General features: G+C 42.2%; 3 protein-coding genes across 10 annotated transcripts; all 3 read right to left on the bottom strand.

The window, feature by feature from the left end:
• Positions 1 to 25: 25 nt before the first annotated feature.
• LOC146360470 (kinesin-like protein KIF1B) lies at positions 26 to 2698 on the bottom strand. The gene is made up of 5 exons (XM_084922828.1): positions 2585 to 2698; positions 2329 to 2482; positions 1634 to 1742; positions 1449 to 1515; positions 26 to 673 (listed from the first exon to the last, which is right to left on the bottom strand). The coding sequence occupies exons 1-5, from the start codon at positions 2696 to 2698 to the stop codon at positions 563 to 565; spliced, it is 555 nt and encodes a 184-aa protein (XP_084778954.1). The 3' UTR covers positions 26 to 562.
• An 11966-nt stretch (positions 2699 to 14664) lies between these two features.
• On the bottom strand, positions 14665 to 19573 carry LOC146360469 (kinesin-like protein KIF1B). The gene is made up of 7 exons (XM_084922827.1): positions 19570 to 19573; positions 19270 to 19378; positions 19085 to 19151; positions 18229 to 18313; positions 15860 to 15974; positions 15626 to 15759; positions 14665 to 15540 (listed from the first exon to the last, which is right to left on the bottom strand). Exons 1-5 carry the CDS (start codon positions 19571 to 19573, stop codon positions 15907 to 15909), a joined length of 333 nt encoding a protein of 110 aa, XP_084778953.1. The 3' UTR covers positions 14665 to 15540; positions 15626 to 15759; positions 15860 to 15906.
• LOC146360468 (kinesin-like protein KIF1B) lies at positions 19276 to 25431 on the bottom strand. 8 transcript variants are annotated; one of them, XM_084922834.1, is made up of 6 exons: positions 23216 to 24009; positions 22154 to 22310; positions 21856 to 21906; positions 20171 to 21652; positions 19950 to 20068; positions 19405 to 19794 (listed from the first exon to the last, which is right to left on the bottom strand). In XM_084922834.1, the coding sequence occupies exons 1-4, from the start codon at positions 23267 to 23269 to the stop codon at positions 21543 to 21545; spliced, it is 372 nt and encodes a 123-aa protein (XP_084778960.1). In that variant the 5' UTR covers positions 23270 to 24009; the 3' UTR covers positions 19405 to 19794; positions 19950 to 20068; positions 20171 to 21542. The 8 variants fall into 7 exon arrangements, with proteins under 8 accessions (XP_084778961.1, XP_084778963.1, XP_084778960.1 ...); XM_084922835.1 differs by lacking the exon at positions 19405 to 19794 and adding an exon at positions 19276 to 19378; XM_084922837.1 differs by adding an exon at positions 24580 to 25431 and having other exon boundaries at positions 19405 to 20068; positions 23216 to 23381.
• Positions 25432 to 25888: the final 457 nt, after the last annotated feature.

The raw sequence follows: 25888 nt of genomic DNA, 5'->3' as shown, positions 1-25888 counted from the left end.
TAGTGAGAAACAGCTGAGGGGGGAAACATTGATCTGGAAACATCTGAGTGTTACAGAGGATATACATAGCACTATGGTTCAGTGTCACACAATCACAAACAAATACAGAAAAGTACTAATAAGGGTGTTGCCTCCAAAGATCGCTTTTACTGGTTTGGAGCTTAGGAGGCTTAATATCGACAGGCATGAATGAAGACAGATCAGAACAGCTGTTTTATCACAGCATCCAGTACCAACACAACCATCCACACTCAAGAGCCTGTTGGCTTCAGAGTCAGCAGCTGAATGTCTAAAATATGAAATGTAATTTTTTGGTCCATCAGCTACAGCTACAGCATGAACTGCTTAAAGTGAGAAGCAGCCTAAAGCCCGACAGATTCATCTTTCCAGACTGAAAATATCTCAGAGTGAACCGAGTGGTGCGTTTTCAGTGTGATCTCACAAAGTCAAATCCCTTTAATGATGTTCTGTCCTGTCTTCCTCTATCAAAAGCACACAAACACTATAAAACATTGTTTCTGTGCTTTGGGTTTGTTGTTTTCTACACAGAGGTATAGTACGACTAAACCCTAAAGGTAGGCTGCTCACCTACAACCAGCTCACGAATATCTTTCCAATGGAGCTCGCTGCCCTTCTCGTGGATGAGGGTCACTGTGATCCTCTGCTGGATCCCCTGCAGCAAACATAACAGGAGTTCAGGATCACAGTGAGCACAGCTAGAGCAACATTACGCTTTAAAAGAAGAGATTCAACTGTGTACAAAGGAAGCAGTTACCACTGTGTGAGTAATAAGAAAACAACATTGTTGGGTCTGTGTTTCCACAAGCCCCGCTAATTCTAGAGACTTATTCATCATGAAGAAAACAAGACAGTCGATCGATCAATCACTTGCACAAGGGAGGCCTGTGTCCACCACGAAAATGACCTCGACGACGACCTCCCTTGCTGCCCTTTTTATTGAGACACAGTTCACACAAAACACGTCAGAACAAAGCCACGCCCAGACAAGGCATTGTATGTATATGTGTGAACTTCTGTATTTAAGTAAGAATGTGTGTGTGTGTGTGTGTGTGTGTGTGTGTGTGTGTGTGTGTGTGTGTGTGTGTGTGTGTGTGTGTGTGTGTTCTCCTGCTGATCAAAGGGTCATATAGCATAAAAGCAGGAGGAACATCCTTGGTCATAAAGAGGGTAGTCTCCCCCACACCCTAGATGGTTCACCCTAGATAACACAGTGAAGCCATACAAAGGGGAGGAAGTTTACCAACATCAAACAGAGCTTCACAAGGATGTTCCTGTGATTAAAAACACTACTGCCCCCCATCCAGATTCTCGAGAATCTGGGGAGGGGAGGACAGAAAGAATTCCTTAAAACAATCTACAAATGGTAAACATAAAAATGACAAACATTTAACAATTCACTCTAACAAACATGTGCACCAATCCTGTACCTGGTGCAGCAGGTAGGTACCATGGCAGAGCAGGCCTCCACTGTGATCCACGATGGCTGGGATGTACCTGTGCATGGAGGGAGGAGGTGACACAACATCCCAAATGATAATATTCTTCGTGGAGATAATTTTTATGGTTCCTTTAAAGCTTGTGCGTGAATATAACACTCCAGGTGGATACTCACTCTCCAGTGGGCTCCAGCTCGCTGATCTCAAACCAGACCAGCAGGTCGTACTTGCTGACACACTGACCCAGGTTGGATTTGGTGATGGTGTTCAACTTGGAGGCTGCAACTGGCACACACACACACACACACACACACACACACACACACACACACACACACACACACACACACACACGCACACACGCACACACACACACAGAAGCTCAACGTTATCAAGCTGGAATTTGTCTGCATTTAAGAGAAGATGAATAAAAGTGAGGAGTATTTACTACATTCTTTGGGTGACTAAATGGAGGATGGATAGGTGACGTGAAAACACTACCAGTGGCAGCACCCTGCTGTCTCACACATCGGGATCACGGTCCTGTTGAAACGGGCTAATCGCTAAAGCTCACAGTTGCATTCGTCTATACTCAATATGATAGAGAGGAATGTTATTACACTTGAAAACTGCTCTATTCACGTCTTCTTTGGTGTGAATGATATGTCATTGACCCTGAAGTTGTCTCCTCAGGACAGTTTCTAAGCAACGGATGGGAATAGGATAGTACTTCCTGGATGCTGTTGGAGGACTGTTGACATAATAAAAATACATTTTATTTATATATGCATATAAAATTAGCCAATGTGATTAGAATACAATCGTCTACACATTTCTAACAAAATCTGCTGCATTAAATATGAATTATCACTGCATGACTGGATCTGCTGTTTGACCCCCACCAACCTGTTCACGTCCTGGCCATGGAGGTGCAGCGAGTGCTGCTGGTAGTGGCCGAACACTTCAAACACGACGGGCTTGCTCTTGATGTGCTCAATAAAAGACTTTGTAACTTTGACAGAAATCTGTTCCAACAGATAAAAAAAAAGGGTTTGACAAACTGAGTTGGAATAAAATCGTTGAAGCACAGTTAGTGTGTGTAGGTGCAGATGTGTGTGTGCACCCACATTCTGGACGTGGTAAAAGCCCGGAGGAGCTCCTTTGCCAGTGTTTTTCAGAGGCTTGGTGGAAAAAGCCTCATTGTGACGGTGCAAGAAACTGAGGGGTTCATTCTGGTTCATCACATTGGTGATCACAGCACCACAGGGAACTGTGCTGTCCCCTCTTCTCTTCACCCTGTACACCTCTGACGTCTGCTACAACTCTGAATCTCAGACGTTTGTGGACGACACAGCCATCATGGGGTGTATCTAGGATGACCAGGAAGAGGAGTACAGGAGTCTGGTGAGAAACGTCATTACATGAAGTCACACAAACCACCTGCAACTCAACACTTCAAAGACCAAGCAACTGGTTGTGGACTTCGGGAGGTCCAGACCGGGTCCACTGACAGTTCAGATAGAGAGAGAGGAGGTGGAGGTGGAGGTGGTCAACAAGTACAAGTACCTCGGGCTGTGGGTGGACAACAAACTGGACTGGTCATGCAACACACAGCACCTGTATAAAAAAGGCCAAAGCAGACTGTACTTCCTCAGCAGACTGAGGTCTTTCAACATCTGCAGGAAACTCCTGAGGTTGCCGGAGGACTATTCTATGCTGTGGTGTGCTGGGGAAGCAGCACTGTGGTTGGCATGAAGCTGGACACTCTGGTGACAGTGGCAGAGAAGAGGGCATTAAAGAAAATGCGGGACATTATGGACAATGCTGGGCATCCTCTGCATATGTTCATAACTCCTTGGTGGCGCTGTCACTTGGTGTTCGCTCGCTCTGCGGTAGAGTATCACTTCCTGTTCCTGCTCAAACACAGTGGTGTTTCTGAGTAGCTTATTTGCTTAGCAATTTAATTAACAACTTTTAAATACATTCTTCTTTCATAGTATAATCTTCACGTGCTTCATCCGAAGCACACTTTCTGTGTACTCACTACCTAATTTATAGCCAAAGTATTCACTCACTGTCTCTGTACTGTTTCGCTAGCTTAGCTTAGCTCGTAGCCGACTCGTTAGCACCATGGCTACTTCACCTGTCCCTCCTGCACTTTCTTGCTCATTGTGTCAGATGTTTAGTTACTCCTCGGCCTCCTTTAGCAGTAATGATATCTGTAACAAATGTAGCATATTTGCAGCTCTGGAGGCCAGGATTACTGAATTGGAGACTCGGCTTCGCACCCTTCATTCACCCGTAGCTAGCCAGGCCCCTGTAGCTGGTGCAGCCGAAGATAGCGTAGGCCCCGCTAGCTGTTCCCCGGCAGACCCCAAGCAGCTGGGGAAAGAGGGCGGCTGGGTCACGGTGAGGAGGAAGCATAGTCCTAAACAGAAGCCCCAGGTACACCACCAACCCGTTCATGTGTCTAACCGTTTTTCCCCACTCGGTGACACACCCGCCGGGGGTCAAACTCTGGTAATTGGTGATTCTGTTCTCAGATATGTGAAGCTAGAGACACCGGCAACCATAGTCAATTGTCTTCCAGGGGCCAGAGCAGGCGACATTGAAGGAAATTTAAAACTGCTGGCTAAGGGTAAACGTAAATTCAGTAAAATCATAATTCACGTAGGCAGTAATGACACCCGGTTACGCCAATCGGAGGTCACTAAAATCAATATTGAATCGGTGTGCAACTTTGCTAAAACAATGTCGGACTCTGTAGTTTTCTCTGGTCCCCTCCCCAATCAGACCAGGAGTGACATGTTTAGCCGCATGTTCTCCTTAAATTGCTGGCTGTCTGAGTAGTGTCCCAGAAACGATGTGGGCTTCATAGATAATTGGCAAACCTTCTGGAGGAAACCTGGTCTTGTTAGGAGAGACGGCATCCATCCCACTTTGGATGGAGCAGCTCTCATTTCTAGAAATATGGACAAATTTATTAAACCCCCCAAAATATGACTATCCAGAGTTGGGACCAGGAAGCAGAGTTGCAGTCTTACACGCCTCTCTGCAGCTTCTCTCCTCCTGCTACCCCCCCAAAAACCCATCTCCATAGAGACTGTGTCAGCTTCCAAAAAGACAAAAAACAAACTAAAAACCAGCAACAAACAACTTAAACATAAACAATCAAAAAGAAAGAACAATACAGTATCCACATCTGAACCAAAGAGTAAAACAGTGAAATGTGGATTATTAAATATTAGGTCTCTCTCCTCCAAGTCTCTGTTAGTACATGACTTAATAATTGATCAACAAATTGATTTACTCTGCCTTACAGAAACCTGGTTGCAGCAGGATGATTATGTTAGTTTAAATGAATCAACACCCCCGAGTCATTCTAACTACCAGAAACCTCGAAGCACAGGCCGAGGGGGCGGTGTGGCAGCAATTTTTCACACCAGCCTATTAATTAATGAAAGACCAAGACAGACTTTTAATTCATTTGAAAGCCTGATGCTTAACATTGTCCACCCCAGCTGTGAAACTCAGAAACCAGTCTTACTTGTTATCATCTATCGTCCACCTGGGCCTTACACAGAGTTTCTGTCTGATTTCTCAGACTTTATATCTAATTTAGTTCTGAGCTCAAATAAAATAATTATTGTGGGTGATTTTAACATCCATGTAGATGCTAAAAATGACAGCCTCAACATGGCATTTAGTCTGTTATTAGACTCAATTGGCTTCTCTCAAAATGTAAAAGAACCCACCCACCACTTTAATCACACTCTAGATCTTGTTTTAACATATGGCATAGAAACTGAACATTTAACAGTGTTTCCTGAAAACCCTCTCCTGTCTGATCATTTCCTGATAACATTTACATTTACAATAATTGATTACACAGCGGTGGAGAGTAGATTTTATCAAAGTAGATGTCTTTCTGAAAGCGCTGTAACTAAGTTTAAGAATATAATCCACCCACTGTTATCATCTTCAATGCCCTGTACCAACACAGAGCAGAGCAGCTATCTGAACGCTACCCCAACAGAGGTCGATTATCTTGTTAATAATTTCACCTCCTCACTACGTACGACTCTGGATACTGTAGCTCCAGTGAAAACTAAGGTCTCTAATCAGAAGTACCTGACTCCGTGGTATAATTCTCAAACACGTACCCTAAAGCAGATGACTCGTAATCTGGAGAGGAAATGGCGTGTCACAAATTTAGAGGATCATCATTTAGCCTGGAGAAATAGTTTGCTGCTTTATAAGAAAGCCCTCCGCAAAGCCAGAACATCTTACTATTCATCACTGATTGAAGAAAATAAGAACAACCCCAGGTTTCTCTTCAGCACTGTAGCCAGGCTGACAAAGAGTCAGAGCTCTGTTGAGCCAACCATCCCTTTAACGTTAACTAGTAATGACTTCATGAACTTCTTCACAAATAAAATTTTTATCATTAGAGAAAAAATTACCAGTAATCATCCCACAGATGTAATATTATCTACAGCTACTCTTAGTACCATTGATGTTAAGTTAGACTCTTTTTCTCCAATTGATCTTTCTGAGTTAACTTCAATAATTACTTCCTCCAAACCATCAACGTGTCTTTTAGACCCCATTCCTACAAAACTGCTCAAAGAAGTCCTGCCATTGATTAATTCTTCGATCTTAAATATGATCAACCTATCTCTAATAATCGGCTATGTACCACAGGCCTTCAAGCTGGCTGTAATTAAACCTTTACTCAAAAAGCCATCTCTAGACCCAGCAGTCTTAGCTAATTATAGGCCAATCTCCAACCTTCCTTTCATATCAAAAATCCTTGAAAGAGTAGTTGTCAAACAGCTAACAGATCATCTGCAGAGGAATGGTTTATTTGAAGAGTTTCAGTCAGGTTTCAGAGCTCATCACAGCACAGAAACAGCTTTAGTGAAGGTTACAAATGATCTTCTTATGGCCTCTGACAGTGGACTCATCTCTGTGCTTGTCCTGCTAGACCTCAGTGCAGCGTTCGATACTGTCGACCATAATATCCTATTAGAGCGATTAGAACATGCTGTAGGTATTACAGGTACTGTGCTGCAGTGGTTTGTATCATATCTATCTAATAGACTCCAATTTGTGCATGTAAATGGAGAGTCCTCTTCACACACTGAGGTTAATTATGGAGTTCCACAGGGTTCAGTGCTAGGACCAATTCTGTTTACATTATACATGCTTCCCTTAGGCAGCATCATTAGAAGACATAGCATACATTTTCACTGCTATGCAGATGACACCCAGCTCTATCTGTCCATGAAGCCAGATAACACACACCAATTAGTTAAACTGCAGGAATGTCTTAAAGACATAAAGACCTGGATGGCCGCTAACTTTCTGCTTCTTAATTCAGATAAAACTGAGGTTATTGTACTCGGCCCTGAAAACCTTAGAAATATGGTATCTAACCAGATTCATACTCTGGATGGCATTACCTTGGCCTCCAGTAACGCTGTGAGGAACCTTGGAGTCATTTTTGACCAGGACATGTCCTTCAACGCACATATTAAACAAATATGTAAGACTGCTTTCTTCCATTTGCGCAACATCTCTAAAATTAGAAATATCCTGTCTCAGAGTGACGCTGAAAAACTAGTTCATGCATTTATTACTTCCAGGCTGGACTACTGTAATTCATTATTATCAGGATGTCCAAAAAACTCACTGAAAAGCCTTCAGCTAATCCAAAATGCTGCAGCAAGAGTACTGACAGGGACTAGAAGGAGAGAGCATATTTCTCCTGTTTTGGCTTCCCTTCATTGGCTTCCTGTTAAATCCAGAATTGAATTCAAAATCCTGCTCCTCACATACGAGGTCTTAAATAATCAGGCCCCATCTTATCTTAATGACCTTGTAGTACCATATCACCCTATTAGAGCACTTCGCTCTCGCTCTGCAGGCCTACTTGTTGTTCCTAGAGTATTTAAAAGTAGAATGGGAGGCAGAGCCTTCAGTTTTCAGGCCCCTCTTCTGTGGAACCAGCTTCCAGTTTGGATTCGGGAGACAGAAACTATCTCTACTTTTAAGATTAGGCTTAAAACTTTCCTTTTTGCTAAAGCATATAGTTAGGGCTGGACCAGGTGACCCTGAATCCTCCCTTAGTTATGCTGCAATAGACGTAGGCTGCCGGGGGATTCCCATGATGCATTGAGTTTTTCCTTTCCAGTCACCTTTCTCACTCACTATGTATTAATAGACCTCTCTGCATTGAATCATATCTGTTATTAACCTCTGTCTCTCTTCCACAGCATGTCTTTTATCCTGTCTTCCTTCTCTCACCCCAACCGGTCGCAGCAGATGGCCGCCCCTCCCTGAGCCTGGTTCTGCCGGAGGTTTCTTCCTGTTAAAAGGGAGTTTTTCCTTCCCACTGTCGCCAAAGTGCTTGCTCATAGGGGGTCAAATGATTGTTGGGTTTTTCTCTGTATCTATGAAGCGCCTTGAGGTGACTTTTGTTGTGATTTGGCGCTATATAAATAAAATTGAATTGAATTGAATTGAATAAACAACCAAAGGAGTCTGCTCAGCGACAGGTTGGTCTAGGACCAACAGACTTAAAAACTCCTTTGTCCCACACGCCATCAAACTGGTTAATTCCTCGCTGGAGGGGAGAGGGAGGGGAAACAGGAGGACAAAGGAGGGCAGGAACAACTAAGCTGTAGTGTTGTCTCACTGTGCAACAGACTTTAGCTGTCTTCATCTCATTAATGAGTACATTTCACTATTATTCCTATTATATATTCTGTATTTATAAATGTGTATATGTGCTATATTTTTCTGCTTATGCTCATACTCTCATTCCCCTTTACTTGATATTCTAACTCTGTAATATGCAACTTCTGTCAGTGTTCTGATACTGGAAACTGAATTTCCCGGAGGAACCACCCGAGGGATTAATAACGTTCTATCTAATCTACATCGACAACAGAAAAAGAAAATCTGCTGCTTGCAACAGCATTGTGTTAGAAGCATTTTTACTGGAGTGAATGCATTTAACTGTACTTGCATCATCTGTTAAAAGTACTTATATATTGCAATAAGACTGCAAAAAGCAAAGGGGACTGAATTCTATAGTATGTGGTATGTGTATAAGGTGACACATGTATGCAGTTTCCTGCCATTAGTGTAATGTAAACTTGGAATCATCACATATCTACAGGTATTTGTACTGAATGAAATGAGCTGTGGTGATTAAAAGCATCAGCAAAAGCATACTTACTAGTGGCCTTTTCTTCTTAGGTCTGGATCTTGATGCTTCTGGGACTGAAGATCACAGCCAAGTCACCAGTTTCATAAACAATAAACAAACAAAAAGCAAATAAACAAAACACTTTCAGAGATCGCACAACTTTTGTTTTCATCTTCATATGATAATGTTCCTTGAATCGAATCTACCATACACTACCATACACACTCTACTACAGTGTATCAAACTATTCTAAATACTTCCACAAACAATGACATACCCATCTTTGTCTTTTTGTGGCTTTCACCAAAAACTCTCCCCCTGGTGGATCCTGTGTTGACGTATGTGATTTTAGGAGAAAAACAAAAACAAAATCATTTTAAATGGTTACATTAAATGTAATAATATCAACATTCAATAGATTTGACTGTACATGTATCAACTGGTGTAAAATACATGTTCCTTGATCCTTGGTCAGGGAACATAAATTACTGTTGTTTCAGCCATCAGGTACTCCTCTAAAATTCAGCCTGGACTCCAAATATAAAGCATACAATATATACAAACATACAAATCACCTTTGCTGGTCTTGTTGCCTGCGTGCTCCACTTGCCCCTCTGAAGTGCTCAGTGGGTCATCCTGTCCCTTGTTGAGCTCAATCTTCTCCATCACATTCCTCACTTCCTCCACCTGCGTGGTCCTCACCTCCCGTGGCTCCATAATCGTTGCCTCCTCCTGGTTGTTGATCATTCGAGTTAGTTTACACAATGGGTCAAACTTTGAACTTTATCCTGCTTTACGCCTCCTGGTTTGTAGCAGACTAAGTATATATGACGTATGAAAGGGAACAGAGTAGAGTTAAAGTGTGAGGGTGAAGGAGAAGATGTTGTGACTCAGTGATGATGATGATGATGATGACCAAACGTCAGTCTACTGGAAGTGCAAAATGCTACAGACCCCTGACTCCACCAAAACATCGTGCTTAAGACTACATACCTTTTCTTCAAGGCCCGTGTACAATGTGCTCTTTAAACAAACTAAAGTAAAATGTGATCATTTCTGCCCAGATAACTAACATTTAAATATCCACAAAGGTTCCGATGCAACGTTATCTATACCCATCACTATTTTATTAAGCTACACCATCACTTGATTTTATGCCATTTACAGTGTGTAAGTACTTTAATACTACTTTAATTAACATAGATTCTCATTCACACATCACATGTATCAGTTACACATCACATGTATCAGTTACACATCACATGTATCAGTTACACATATATCAATGAAGGAAGAAAACAGGCACAAACAGATTGTCAGTTGTCTAAGTAGCTGCAATCTGCAGATCAGTCTTTTGATAACTTTGCTTTCTTTCTATCTTTAAGCGTGACAGCAGCAAAAGTGGCTGTCACTCAAGATTTGGAAAGGAAAAATAAGCCACCATATGTTGTTAACTACTGCTGAGGAAGAAACCAACACTTATAAATGATGTGCTGCTTATGTGAAAATGGGAGAAGGATTGATGATTGAATTTCTGTTTTTACAGTAAAATGGTCTTCTAACAGGTAAACATAAGAAAATATTTTTAGACACTAAACATAAATCATAACTTTAAAACTGCAGGATCTGAATCTTACCTTTACAAAGGTACTCATAACATCAGCCCATCCTCTGAAGGGATTCCTGAACATAGGCTGTTAGTCTGCAGCCAGGGGTTAATATTTCATATCCGAGTTCTCCTTTTTTGCTCTTCTTCCCAAGAAGCAGTGCTGGTTTGTAGCCAAGGGCATGGAGTTTTTCAAGCTGCAATAAAGCATGATATTTATATTTATTGGACAGCCTGAGGCGTTCTTCAGTAAACTGGACTACCCCACAGCAGAGCTGGACTGGGACAAAAAATCAGCCCGGGCATTTTGACTAGAGACCGGCCCACCAGGTATTATAGGAAAAACCATAAAGCCTTTGAATGAAAACAAACGTCGTTGTGACAGTGATGTACACTGTCTTGTTGGTACATATGTATCAATCTAATAAACTTAAACCTACACCATCCTCCCTATTCTGCTATTCTAAACAGTACTTAGCCGAAACCCAAAGACTGCTTGGTTGAGTTAACTTCCTGAACTATCTACAACATATGGTGGAAACCTGAAATTAAGACAGAGAAGACTAGAGGTGAGACATGACCATTACTGAATATTAAAAATAATAAATGACAGATTTAGTGATATTTTCATCAACTATTTATTTACCACAAACCTGTTTCTCCATCACCTGTTCAGCTCTGATGATTCAGTAAGGACATCTCCTGGTTTCATCTTCATGTTTCCCTCTCACCAGATAACCAAACCGATATCATGACCAGCAGCTTTTACAGCTGTGGCTCCAACAAACATCAGCTGATACTAGAAAGTAATATTAAATAAATTCTAACAACAGCTTATCAAGTTTAAAGGCGCTTCTGCTGTTTAACGCGACCTCCGCTAGTTTCCTCTTTCTGGCGCAAAGATAAACAAGCAAGAGAGACGGGACTTGTGGCAGAAACGCCGATCAGCTGATCATTGATCAGTTTCATGATTGAAGTAGCAGCAGGAGAGGGAGGGGGGAGAGTGAGAGAAGAAGAGGCAGCTGACAGCGTAAAGACACAGAATAACTCCAGCTTTGTGTCTTTTTTTATTGTAGCTGAAGTACGGGACAAATCGCGTTTATTTTCAGCTCAATACAAACCGCATAATATTAACTCTGAATACCAGAGGATTCCGTTTTTTATGGCACGGTTGGCAACTCTACTAACTAACCTTATGAATAAAATAAAGTTCACCAGTAACATCATAGCACCCACCCAACTGTACAGAAACTCCATCATGCTAGCTAGTACACAGTACCAGTTATTGTAACTGACTGTAGCACAACGTTAGCACAAGTTAGCACAACGAAAATAAACTACACCTAAACTTGGTTTGACCCAGATAGACTGCAGGTCATAACTTCTTACCTGAAGCTCATTTCACCTGACAGTCGGACTGGTGGCCGCCTTGGGTCTCTCCACCTCCAGTCCTTTCCCCCATCCACCTGCTGGCCTCCACCACTTGCTAATTTTACTGAATCCGTGTAAGCTCCACCATAGCCACTACCAAACAATTGAGTTATTTTTACACGTCTGCCAGCATCTGTCCGATCCGCCACCTTTCACTGTTTACACGGTTATGGAAAAAAAGACAACAACAACAAAACGTCGGCCCATTTAAAACGAAAAATGACCACCGGGCAAATGCCTGGTATGCCCGATGGCCAGTCCAGCTATGCCCCACTGAGGCCCCGCTGCTATTTTTCGTTAAGTTAAATGTGTTTGTGTCCACTGTCCTTAGCTAGGTCCTGAAATCTAGGCAGCTAAGATGAGAAGTGTGCTCTTCGGGGAAACTTGTTTTGTAAAGTTGGTTTAGCTCATCCGTAGAGGCGGATGAATTGAGCATGACTAAAGAAATGATGAGAAAAGCACTGTGTTGCTCTTTTGTCCAGTCATTGATGCTAGCTAAGAGGATGTAATAAAGGCAAGGTAACAGAGATGAAAAAGGAGTGGTTGTTGAGAAATAAGTGGAGAAAGAGGTGTGCAGGCAAAAAAAACAAAACAGGTGTGAGTGTGTAAAATTTGGTGAGTATTTGAGTGCAAAAATGTGTGGTCTCCAGCTAATGGAAAAGGCTGATCGCGCCATGTGCACGTAGTGCTCTTTAAATAGAAGAATTTTCCCTGCTCTCTTAGCCCCTCATGTGGCCACATGTGGCGGGCTAGCAGGCTAGCAACATACAGGCCCGGGTTCGAGCCCTCGGCTCACCTGCCTCTGTATGTTCACCTGCTAGGGGGAGGTGCAGGAGGGCGATCTTGGAGTGAAAATCCCAAGGGATGACCCCTGTTCAGCCTGGGCTTCCCCTGACTTTTTTCTTTTCTTTGCTTTTTTTTCTTTTACCTGCCAGCAACAAACAGACCTCCTTGTTGTCATGGCTACCAAGGACCACTCTTCTTGTGCCAACAAGTCATTGCCTGACAAAACATTATTTCCCATGTTTCCCTGTGTTTTGTTTTTTAATTTTTTATCTCTTGTGTTTTAGACAAAAATAAAAGAAAAAGATCTACAGATTCAGCCTTTTCTTTACCTGTGGTAGTCACGTAGAATGACGTCACTGACACTGGTTTAATATGAAAACAAACTTTCTCAAACAAAAAAAAAACAAAAAAAGAAGTGGGTCGGTGTGTCATCTTTACCGAGCACCATACATGTTTTGCCTCACATTAAAATTATTATTTTTCCTTTTCAAAAAGAATTCAGAGAGAGAAAAACAGAGAAGTCAAATATATCAAATTTGCACCAACTCCACTGCCGGCAGGTGGCGCAGAGCACTTGCCGGCCCCTGGCAGGTTGAAGCACAGACAGGCGCCAGTTCGATTCTCACTCAGTCACTCACACACTCACTCACTCCCAATCCTCTCTGTAGCTTCGGTCTGCTAGGGGGATTCCTGGTCTGCGCAGGGAATCCCAGTGTTTTTTTTCTTTTTTGGGCTGTTGGGGCCTTTATTTATAAAGCTGGGACTATCTCCGTTGTCATGGCTACCAAGAACAACGCCTGCTTGGGGGAGAGCGGAAAGCCGATAAGCACAGACTCATTCATCCTTTCGCCACTTTCTTTTCACAGCTGCTGCTGCTGCTGCGGTGGCAAACGCTGGGACTTGTGTGGCTATGCAGTTTTTGCGTTGTTGGGAGCTTTTAAGGACCAGCCTTGAATTTTACACATTTGATAAGTGAAGACTGGATGTTTAGTGATGAGAGCTGGGATCATCTGGACAGAATCTGCAGCCTGCATCTCCAAATCAGAAATGGCTTTAGATCTGACGCTAGCAGACAGGCATGCATGTCTCAGGGTGATTACACACTAACACATTGTGAATAATCACACACATTTGTATACATTTTATTCACAAGATAAAAAAAAAAAAAAAAAACACTATACAAAATGTGTTTTTGTGACAGGCTGCTAGTAACAAAGTGCTTAAAGATTTAAAATTGGTTCTTTCCCAAGTTTTCTGTTATGTGCACACACATTCCTCGACTTAGGTGCTTTTTAATTCTCCAATAATGGTCAGTGCAAAGTGTTTACACAAACAAAAAACAAACAAACAAAAAACATTACTCAGAAAATGGTCAGGTACAAGAACTGGACTAAAAAGGAGTGGAAAAACCAGATAATGTCCAAAGAAATACTTCAGCGTGTGGCTCACGACTTTTGCACAGTACTGTAAATGTTATTAATAATGAAAGATGTCAAAATGTAGCTTTCTCATTTTTAAAAAATTCCCATACACATTATTCTTTTCTTCTAGCGAAGGTGCCTCCTCCTTCTGACCTTAGGGTAACTAATTTGTCAGACAGTGACATCACGGTGCGTTGGGAAGTTGCAGCTGATGATGATGTTTCTTACCTCACTAAGTGGAGGCGACCTGAGACAGGTGGGGAAGAACTATTGGATTGTTGGAGTACATATTATGAAGTAAAAAAATACAATATCTCAATAAACTGTTGTCCTGTGTCTTAAGGAGTATGAGATATCACTGTCTGCACTCTATGGAGATGGAGCTCAGAGTGAAGCTGTGGCCATACGCTACAGCACCTGTGAGTCACACATTTTCTGATCCTGAACCTTTCTCAAAGTCAGGAGGGGAGAGCCTGAAACCATTTACCTAAGTCACATTAGCAGCAGTGTTCAGCCTAAAAAATAGACAAGTTAAAAGTCATGCATTTGAGTCATGCATCCATATTATTTGTTTATTTATGAAATTATTTTCAACACTGTTAGTTGTTAGAAGCCAGTGTTTTAATGATAGGACATATATGACAGTAATGAGACAAGCTAAGATATCCAAGATTGCCACAAAAACACAAATAGAATCACAGAAAGCTTGTTTGTCTCCAGTTAGTCTTTAGGCCTAGTTACCTTTTACTTTTCTATGGTCAGTAGCCCTTCATGTCATATTCTGTCTCTATGTACAGTATAGCATTACTAATACAATAACATGTACGTAAATGAACTTCAAAAGACAAAAAGCTGAGGGGAGGGAATAGAGAGGAGGAAAGCTGAGCTGGCAGCGGGGTTGCTGGAGGGAAGCGGGGAGGCAAAAGTTCTGTGGAACTTAAAGGTTTGAGTCGCATGAAAAGAGACTTAAGCCACAAGTCTACTTACAAGAGAAAACCATCAAGAATCACAATGATGAATAAGTTTTAACACTTGGTATTTTCTGTATTTTCAAAGGCTTTTCAGAAAGGATGGAAGCGGTGGTTTTCCCGCGTACCGCTCCGCCCGATCAGTTCGTCGTCAGGCCGCCGCGCCGCCTCGCCAGCTTAGATCTGCAGGGAGAGTTTTACGTCTATCCTGCCTCCGACGTTTTTCTCACCTTGGTGGCCAGCTCCTTCTCACGATCCACCAGCTCTCCATGTCAGCGGAATCGTAGCCGCTGCTCTCGCTCGGCCTGATGGCGCTTTCAAAGGTGGTGCTTGAGATCTGCAAGGAGATGGAGGTGGACGTGGACAGAGTGCCCCAGCTCACGCTGGGGGACAGAGACTCGCTCAGGGACTTGGTGGTGGGAGCTGTTCCCACGGGAGCCGCCTCTCCCAGCTTCTCTCTCAGCGCCAGAAGGTGACGGGTCTTTTCATCCACCTGGACGAAAGATGGGGACGAATGTGAGGTGGGGAGAAGAGGGGAGGGTTAGTCATGTAAAGTCTGTACTCTAAAAAACCCTTTTTAGAATAGCACTTTGGTCTTTGAGTTGCAGCTGCTCCATCTTCTCTAGCTCCCACTGGTGCTCTAGGATGAGGCTATCTAAGGAAAGAAGGAAACTTTGTAACAGGGCAGATATCTTTGATTGTGAAACAGAGATGGCCACAGTGCAGCAGCCCAGATTTACCAGTCAGGAGTTTTGGAGTATTCAGTCCCAAAGAGGTTCTTGAGAGAACGGGGTGGGGACAACTTGGCGTCTCGGGAGTAAAAGACCATGCAGATGTCTTTGGTGATAATGGCAGGCTGGATGCAATGGTCCAGCTGTAAAGAGGAGATAAAGGGTGTGTGTTAGACACGATGACATCAAGAGACTTAAAAACACGTAAAAAAACAGGTACAACACGGCGGAGCAGCGGCTGACCTCCAGATACGCAGATAAGGTCATGTAGATCTTCTCTCCATAGGGAGTTACGCAGTTGAGCAGGAGGGAGTTGTGCAGGGAGCTGTCCCACACTGCCTCAAAGCGATAGAAAGTGCTGAAAAAGACAGAAAGAGGAAAAGTTAGCTTGACAGCATTATTTTTTATGAAGTCCTACTTGGTGCTAACATTACAGGGTCTCTGTTTACAGCAGTGTGTCATGTTGTTAAAAAAAGTGAGTGACGTGAGCACAGTTCTGACATATCAAGAAGTGAACGCAGTGACTGAAGCGGTGTTCACATTCATCCTTTAATCATGACAAAACGTGAGGAATTGCACTGAGGTGAGACCTTGACAACAGACAAATCAGGAGCCACAGAGTGTCAAGTGTCAGCCGACACCAATCGGGACAATGATAAGAAAGAAATTCATTTACAGACACGTGAAAAAGCAGTTTAAGGATCTGGATCTAGATTATTACACCACATCATCATTATACCTGTGATTCAGCAGCTGATGGAACCAACTTTAGCAGCAAAAACTTGAGGTAATCATTTTTTATTAGTGTTTCACAGCAGTGTGGACGGATTTCTGGCCCATTTGTCTTTACAATGTTTCTTCGGTTCATTAAAGTTTGCAGATATTTATTCATTCACAGCTTTCTTAACGTTCAATCATGTTGAAGTCTCAACTTTGAGCCACTGCAGCACCACTCTGTTGTTGCTTTGCTGCTGCGCTCTGGAGTCACTGACCCAACGATGAGCTCTTTGACTCTAGAGTACTTCATGGCTCACTCAGTGACCTGGACACTTTGCAGGTTCTTTGGCAGCAAAAAAGCTCAAATAATCATCACCCGAGCAAAACCGTTGGTATGACCTGTTTGTCTGATATGCCGTGTTTGGTTTTCACCAATGTTGAAGCTGTGCATTAGGGCTTAGGTTTTCAACTTTGCAAACCTAACCCATGCTGCCATGTTGTATTTAGAGGGAAAATGGTTTCTCCTGGAAGCCTTTCCAAACAGGCCATATTTGTTGAGTCTTTTTCTAATTGCACTGCCATGAACTCCAACATTTAGCATGCTAACTGTGGCCTGTAGAGCCTCAGATGTGTGGGGTGAATTTTCTGGGACGTCCACTCCTGGTAAGATTGGAAACAGTCTTTGAATTTTTTAACTTGCGAATAATCTTTCTTGCTGTAAAATGATGGACTTCAAAGCCTTCCCACATTCGTGGGTATCAACAACTGCTTCTCTAATCCTCACTATGTTACCACTTACCTGAATACGCCACACCAGCAAACTGACAGTAGTGGTTACACTTACTGATGATCTATTGCGTTTTGATTAGCACTTGGCTGATACTGACCCTCTTAACTAATTATGGAAATAGTCTTGGATGTACTTAGTTTTTTAAACACCACATCTGAATTTCGGCTCAGTGTTTGTTAAATAAATAATGACCTGGTATAATGTGTTATGTGTTGTTCATCTGAGGTTGCATTTACCTCATATTAAGACCTACTAAGGACCTGTTTGTTTTTTTTTAATTATGTCCTGATACATAAAACCTGAGAGCTCACATAACTGCATATGCTCAGAATATACAGCACACATGGATACAAATGACTGCCTTGCAGCAGCAATCGTAAGACCATCACTATGAGCTCTATACAAGGTTGCACTGTTCCTGTTATTAACAGCAGGGGGCACTATCAGCCACAGACTGAGAGCCAGATATGCTCTGCTGGTGCCTCATTGGCCTCATTGTTACTGAGGTAAGACTTTATAGTGAGAAACAGCTGAGGGGGGAAACATTGATCTGGAAACATCTGAGTGTTACAAAGGATATACATAGCACTATGGTTCAGTGTCACACAATCACAAACAAATACAGAAAAGTACTAAAAAGGGTGTTGCCTCCAAAGATCGCTTTTACTGGTTTGGAGCTTAGGAGGCTTAATATCGACAGGCATGAATGAAGACAGATCAGAACAGCTGTTTTATCACAGCATCCAGTACCAACACAACCATCCACACTCAAGAGCCTGTTGGCTTCAGAGTCAGCAGCTGAATGTCTAAAATATGAAATGTAATTTTTTGGTCCATCAGCTACAGCTACAGCATGAACTGCTTAAAGTGAGAAGCAGCCTAAAGCCCGACAGATTCATCTTTCCAGACTGAAAATATCTCAGAGTGAACCGAGTGGTGCGTTTTCAGTGTGATCTCACAAAGTCAAATCCCTTTAATGATGTTCTGTCCTGTCTTCCTCTATCAAAAGCACACAAACACTATAAAACATTGTTTCTGTGCTTTGGGGTTTTTGTTTTCTACACAGAGGTATAGTACGACTAAACCCTAAAGGTAGGCTGCTCACCTACAACCAGCTCACGAATATCTTTCCAATGGAGCTCGCTGCCCTTCTCGTGGATGAGGGTCACTGTGATCCTCTGCTGGATCCCCTGCAGCAAACATAACAGGAGTTCAGGATCACAGTGAGCACAGCTAGAGCAACATTACGCTTTAAAAGAAGAGATTCAACTGTGTACAAAGGAAGCAGTTACCACTGTGTGAGTAATAAGAAAACAACATTGTTGGGTCTGTGTTTCCACAAGCCCCGCTAATTCTAGAGACTTATTCATCATGAAGAAAACAAGACAGTCGATCGATCAATCACTTGCACAAGGGAGGCCTGTGTCCACCACGAAAATGACCTCGACGACGACCTCCCTTGCTGCCCTTTTTATTGAGACACAGTTCACACAAAACACGTCAGAACAAAGCCACGCCCAGACAAGGCATTGTATGAATATGTGTGAACTTCTGTATTTAAGTAAGAATGTGTGTGTGTGTGTGTGTGTGTGTGTGTGTGTGTGTGTGTGTGTGTGTGTGTGTGTGTGTGTGTGTGTTCTCCTGCTGATCAAAGGGTCATATAGCATAAAAGCAGGAGGAACATCCTTGGTCATAAAGAGGGTAGTCTCCCCCACACCCTAAATGGTTCACCCTAGATAACACAGTGAAGCCATACAAAGGGGAGGAAGTTTACCAACATCAAACAGACCTTCACAAGGATGTTCCTGTGATTAAAAACACTACTGCCCCCCATCCAGATTCTCGAGAATCTGGGGAGGGGAGGACAGAAAGAATTCCTTAAAACAATCTACAAATGGTAAACATAAAAATGACAAACATTTAACAATTCACTCTAACAAACATGTGCACCAATCCTGTACCTGGTGCAGCAGGTAGGTACCATGGCAGAGCAGGCCTCCACTGTGATCCACGATGGCTGGGATGTACCTGTGCATGGAGGGAGGAGGTGACACAACATCCCAAATGATAATATTCTTCGTGGAGATAATTTTTATGGTTCCTTTAAAGCTTGTGCGTGAATATAACACTCCAGGTGGATACTCACTCTCCAGTGGGCTCCAGCTCGCTGATCTCAAACCAGACCAGCAGGTCGTACTTGCTGACACACTGACCCAGGTTGGATTTGGTGATGGTGTTCAACTTGGAGGCTGCAACTGGCACACACACACACACACACACACACACACACACACACAGAAGCTCAACGTTATCAAGCTGGAATTTGTCTGCATTTAAGAGAAGATGAATAAAAGTGAGGAGTATTTACTACATTCTTTGGGTGACTAAATGGAGGATGGATAGGTGACGTGAAAACACTACCAGTGGCAGCACCCTGCTGTCTCACACATCGGGATCACGGTCCTGTTGAAACGGGCTAATCGCTAAAGCTCACAGTTGCATTCGTCTATACTCAATATGATAGAGAGGAATGTTATTACACTTGAAAACTGCTCTATTCACGTCTTCTTTGGTGTGAATGATATGTCATTGACCCTGAAGTTGTCTCCTCAGGACAGTTTCTAAGCAACGGATGGGAATAGGATAGTACTTCCTGGATGCTGTTGGAGGACTGTTGACATAATAAAAATACATTTTATTTATATATGCATATAAAATTAGCCAATGTGATTAGAATACAATCGTCTACACATTTCTAACAAAATCTGCTGCATTAAATATGAATTATCACTGCATGACTGGATCTGCTGTTTGACCCCCACCAACCTGTTCACGTCCTGGCCATGGAGGTGCAGCGAGTGCTGCTGGTAGTGGCCGAACACTTCAAACACGACGGGCTTGCTCTTGATGTGCTCAATAAAAGACTTTGTAACTTTGACAGAAATCTGTTCCAACAGATAAAAAAAAAGGGTTTGACAAACTGAGTTGGAATAAAATCGTTGAAGCACAGTTAGTGTGTGTAGGTGCAGATGTGTGTGTGCACCCACATTCTGGACGTGGTAAAAGCCCGGAGGAGCTCCTTTGCCAGTGTTTTTCAGAGGCTTGGTGGAAAAAGCCTCATTGTGACGGTGCAAGAAACTGAGGGGTTCATTCTGGTTCATCACATTGGTGATCACAGCACCACAGGGAACTGTGCTGTCCCCTCTTCTCTTCACCCTGTACACCTCTGACGTCTGCTACAACTCTGAATCTCAGACGTTTGTGGACGACACAGCCATCATGGGGTGTATCTAGGATGACCAGGAAGAGGAGTACAGGAGTCTGGTGAGAAACGTCATTACATGAAGTCACACAAACCACCTGCAACTCAACACTTCAAAGACCAAGCAACTGGTTGTGGACTTCGGGAGGTCCAGACCGGGTCCACTGACAGTTCAGATAGAGAGAGAGGAGGTGGAGGTGGAGGTGGTCAACAAGTACAAGTACCTCGGGCTGTGGGTGGACAACAAACTGGACTGGTCATGCAACACACAGCACCTGTATAAAAAAGGCCAAAGCAGACTGTACTTCCTCAGCAGACTGAGGTCTTTCAACATCTGCAGGAAACTCCTGAGGTTGCCGGAGGACTATTCTATGCTGTGGTGTGCTGGGGAAGCAGCACTGTGGTTGGCATGAAGCTGGACACTCTGGTGACAGTGGCAGAGAAGAGGACATTAAAGAAAATGCGGGACATTATGGACAATGCTGGGCATCCTCTGCATATGTTCATAAACAACCAAAGGAGTCTGCTCAGCGACAGGTTGGTCTAGGACCAACAGACTTAAAAACTCCTTTGTCCCACACGCCATCAAACTGGTTAATTCCTCGCTGGAGGGGAGAGGGAGGGGAAACAGGAGGACAAAGGAGGGCAGGAACAACTAAGCTGTAGTGTTGTCTCACTGTGCAACAGACTTTAGCTGTCTTCATCTCATTAATGAGTACATTTCAATATTATTCCTATTATATATTCTGTATTTATAAATGTGTATATGTGCTATATTTTTCTGCTTATGCTCATACTCTCATTCCCCTTTACTTGATATTCTAACTCTGTAATATGCAACTTCTGTCAGTGTTCTGATACTGGAAACTGAATTTCCCGGAGGAACCACCCGAGGGATTAATAACGTTCTATCTAATCTACATCGACAACAGAAAAAGAAAATCTGCTGCTTGCAACAGCATTGTGTTAGAAGCATTTTTACTGGAGTGAATGCATTTAACTGTACTTGCATCATCTGTTAAAAGTACTTATATATTGCAATAAGACTGCAAAAAGCAAAGGGGACTGAATTCTATAGTATGTGGTATGTGTATAAGGTGACACATGTATGCAGTTTCCTGCCATTAGTGTAATGTAAACTTGGAATCATCACATATCTACAGGTATTTGTACTGAATGAAATGAGCTGTGGTGATTAAAAGCATCAGCAAAAGCATACTTACTAGTGGCCTTTTCTTCTTAGGTCTGGATCTTGATGCTTCTGGGACTGAAGATCACAGCCAAGTCACCAGTTTCATAAACAATAAACAAACAAAAAGCAAATAAACAAAACACTTTCAGAGATCGCACAACTTTTGTTTTCATCTGCATATGATAATGTTCCTTGAATCGAATCTACCATACACTACCATACACACTCTACTACAGTGTATCAAACTATTCTAAATACTTCCACAAACAATGACATACCCATCTTTGTCTTTTTGTGGCTTTCACCAAAAACTCTCCCCCTGGTGGATCCTGTGTTGACGTATGTGATTTTAGGAGAAAAACAAAAACAAAATCATTTTAAATGGTTACATTAAATGTAATCATATCAACATTCAATAGATTTGACTGTACATGTATCAACTGGTGTAAAATACATGTTCCTTGATCCTTGGTCAGGGAACATAAATTACTGTTGTTTCAGCCATCAGGTACTCCTCTAAAATTCAGCCTGGACTCCAAATATAAAGCATACAATACATACAAACATACAAATCACCTTTGCTGGTCTTGTTGCCTGCGTGCTCCACTTGCCCCTCTGAAGTGCTCAGTGGGTCATCCTGTCCCTTGTTGAGCTCAATCTTCTCCATCACATTCCTCACTTCCTCCACCTGCGTGGTCCTCACCTCCCGTGGCTCCATAATCGTTGCCTCCTCCTGGTTGTTGATCATTCGAGTTAGTTTACACAATGGGTCAAACTTTGAACTTTATCCTGCTTTACGCCTCCTGGTTTGTAGCAGACTAAGTATATATGACGTATGAAAGGGAACAGAGTGGAGTTAAAGTGTGAGGGTGAAGGAGAAGATGTTGTGACTCAGTGATGATGATGATGATGATGACCAAACGTCAGTCTACTGGAAGTGCAAAATGCTACAGACCCCTGACTCCACCAAAACATCGTGCTTAAGACTACATACCTTTTCTTCAAGGCCCGTGTACAATGTGCTCTTTAAACAAACTAAAGTAAAATGTGATCATTTCTGCCCAGATAACTAACATTTAAATATCCACAAAGGTTCCGATGCAACGTTATCTATACCCATCACTATTTTATTAAGCTACACCATCACTTGATTTTATGCCATTTACAGTGTGTAAGTACTTTAATACTACTTTAATTAACATAGATTCTCATTCACACATCACATGTATCAGTTACACATCACATGTATCAGTTACACATCACATGTATCAGTTACACATATATCAATGAAGGAAGAAAACAGGCACAAACAGATTGTCAGTTGTCTAAGTAGCTGCAATCTGCAGATCAGTCTTTTGATAACTTTGCTTTCTTTCTATCTTTAAGCGTGACAGCAGCAAAAGTGGCTGTCACTCAAGATTTGGAAAGGAAAAATAAGCCACCATATGTTGTTAACTACTGCTGAGGAAGAAACCAACACTTATAAATGATGTGCTGCTTATGTGAAAATGGGAGAAGGATTGATGATTGAATTTCTGTTTTTACAGTAAAATGGTCTTCTAACAGGTAAACATAAGAAAATATTTTTAGACACTAAACATAAATCATAACTTTAAAACTGCAGGATCTGAATCTTACCTTTACAAAGGTACTCATAACATCAGCCCATCCTCTGAAGGGATTCCTGAACATAGGCTGTTAGTCTGCAGCCAGGGGTTAATATTTCATATCCGAGTTCTCCTTTTTTGCTCTTCTTCCCAAGAAGCAGTGCTGGTTTGTAGCCAAGGGCATGGAGTTTTTCAAGCTGCAATAAAGCATGATATTTATATTTATTGGACAGCCTGAGGCGTTCTTCAGTAAACTGGACTACCCCACAGCAGAGCTGGACTGGGACAAAAAATCAGCCCGGGCATTTTGACTAGAGACCGGCCCACCAGGTATTATAGGAAAAACCATAAAGCCTTTGAATGAAAACAAACGTCGTTGTGACAGTGATGTACACTGTCTTGTTGGTACATATGTATCAATCTAATAAACTTAAACCTACACCATCCTCCCTATTCTGCTATTCTAAACAGTACTTAGCCGAAACCCAAAGACTGCTTGGTTGAGTTAACTTCCTGAACTATCTACAACATATGGTGGAAACCTGAAATTAAGACAGAGAAGACTAGAGGTGAGACATGACCATTACTGAATATTAAAAATAATAAATGACAGATTTAGTGATATTTTCATCAACTATTTATTTACCACAAACCTGTTTCTCCATCACCTGTTCAGCTCTGATGATTCAGTAAGGACATCTCCTGGTTTCATCTTCATGTTTCCCTCTCACCAGATAACCAAACCGATATCATGACCAGCAGCTTTTACAGCTGTGGCTCCAACAAACATCAGCTGATACTAGAAAGTAATATTAAATAAATTCTAACAACAGCTTATCAAGTTTAAAGGCGCGTCTGCTGTTTAACGCGACCTCCGCTAGTTTCCTCTTTCTGGCGCAAAGCGGGAGATAAACAAGCAAGAGAGACGGGACTTGTGGCAGAAACGCCGATCAGCTGATCATTGATCAGTTTCATGATTGAAGTAGCAGCGGGAGAGGGAGGGGGGAGAGTGAGAGAAGAAGAGGCAGCTGACAGCGTAAAGACACAGAATAACTCCAGCTTTGTGTCTTTTTTTATTGTAGCTGAAGTACGGGACAAATCGCGTTTATTTTCAGCTCAATACAAAACGCATAATATTAACTCTGAATACCAGAGGATTCCGTTTTTTATGGCACGGTTGGCAACTCTACTAACTAACCTTATGAATAAAATAAAGTTCACCAGTAACATCATAGCACCCACCCAACTGTACAGAAACTCCATCATGCTATCTAGTACACAGTACCAGTTATTGTAACTGACTGTAGCACAACGTTAGCACAAGTTAGCACAAGGAAAATAAACTACACCTAAACTTGGTTTGACCCAGATAGACTGCAGGTCATAACTTCTTACCTGAAGCTCATTTCACCTGACAGTCGGACTGGCGGCCGCCTTGGGTCTCTCCACCTCCGCCACCCCTTTCCCCCATCCACCTGCTGGCCTCCACCACTTGCTAATTTTACTGAATCCGTGTAAGCTCCACCATAGCCACTACCAAACAATTGAGTTATTTTTACATCTGTCCAATCCGCCACCTTTCACTGTTTACACGGTTACGAAAAAAGACAACAACAAAACATTGGCCCATTTAAAACGAAAAATGACCATCGGCCCACCGGGCAAATGCCCGGTATGCCCGATGGCCAGTCCAGCTATGCTGATGGGGACTGTGAGGGTTTGTAGTTAAATTCCTGCTCTTACAGGATCAGTGAGTGTCTGTTTAAAGATTATTAACATACTTTTACATCACTATGGAACACCAGCATTTCTGCAGAGGACAGAACCCCCTGCCTTAATCTACCATGATGCTCTGTGCTATGTTGTCATGGCAATATGAAGTCAAATAAATACAAATGTAGAAAAATGCACATTTAAAGGAGGACAAGAAGACAGGCAACTGGAAGAGCTTTTGAAGCAGGAAAACTTTTCTGGATTTCTCTTAATTTAACTGGAAATTTTGCTAATACAAGTCAAGGAGGAAACAAGGAGGCAGGTTGGATTATATTTGAGGACAGGACGCATGAAGGAGAAGCATGAGGAGAGAGAAACAGCAGAGCGATGGTGAAGAGCTAATCGTGGATCAAGTCGAAGAAGCAAGCATCAAAACTGTGAGTAAACATAACACACAAAGAGTTAAAAATTACTGTGCTGATTAAGGAAACATTAAATTTGGTTAGTTTGGGGTCTCGAGCTTCAGGTTTGTGGCTTCAGTTACTCTCAAAATTGAAGAAAGACAAAAAATGTTTCTTTTGAAAGGTTGTTGGAGGATTCTTAGTGTAAGAAATATCTGGGTGTTCATCTGCTTTTATTTAAAAAAAAAAAAAGTTGAATTTTATTTAGTCACATTGGAAAGGGAAAATTGGAGGATCAGGACAATAACGTGGCCAAATTTACTGTTTCCTTAATCAGAACAATAATTTTGATCTGAACTAGAAATGTTGAAATGGGTTATTTTCTTTCTTCTCTACTGATCACTGTGTTACATGTTTAGTTACTTGTCAGTCTACATAGTTAATGGTACTTTTAAAAAAATGCAGTTTATTCTTAATTTTGTAGAAAAAGGCTCTGCACCTGTGAAAAACAAATCCAAACCCCCCAAATCACTGTAGATCAGAGTAGCTAAGCTCTGGTTAACTGCAATTTTATTACAGGAGATTAAAAA

The sequence above is a fragment of the Perissodus microlepis genome, unplaced genomic scaffold (assembly GCF_051167445.1).
Source record: "Perissodus microlepis isolate ML-2025 ecotype Zambia unplaced genomic scaffold, ASM5116744v1 scaffold_63, whole genome shotgun sequence".
NCBI lineage: Eukaryota > Metazoa > Chordata > Actinopteri > Cichliformes > Cichlidae > Perissodus > Perissodus microlepis.
The sequence above is the reverse complement of the archived record's forward strand: the minus strand, read 5'-3'. Positions and strand labels throughout refer to the sequence as shown.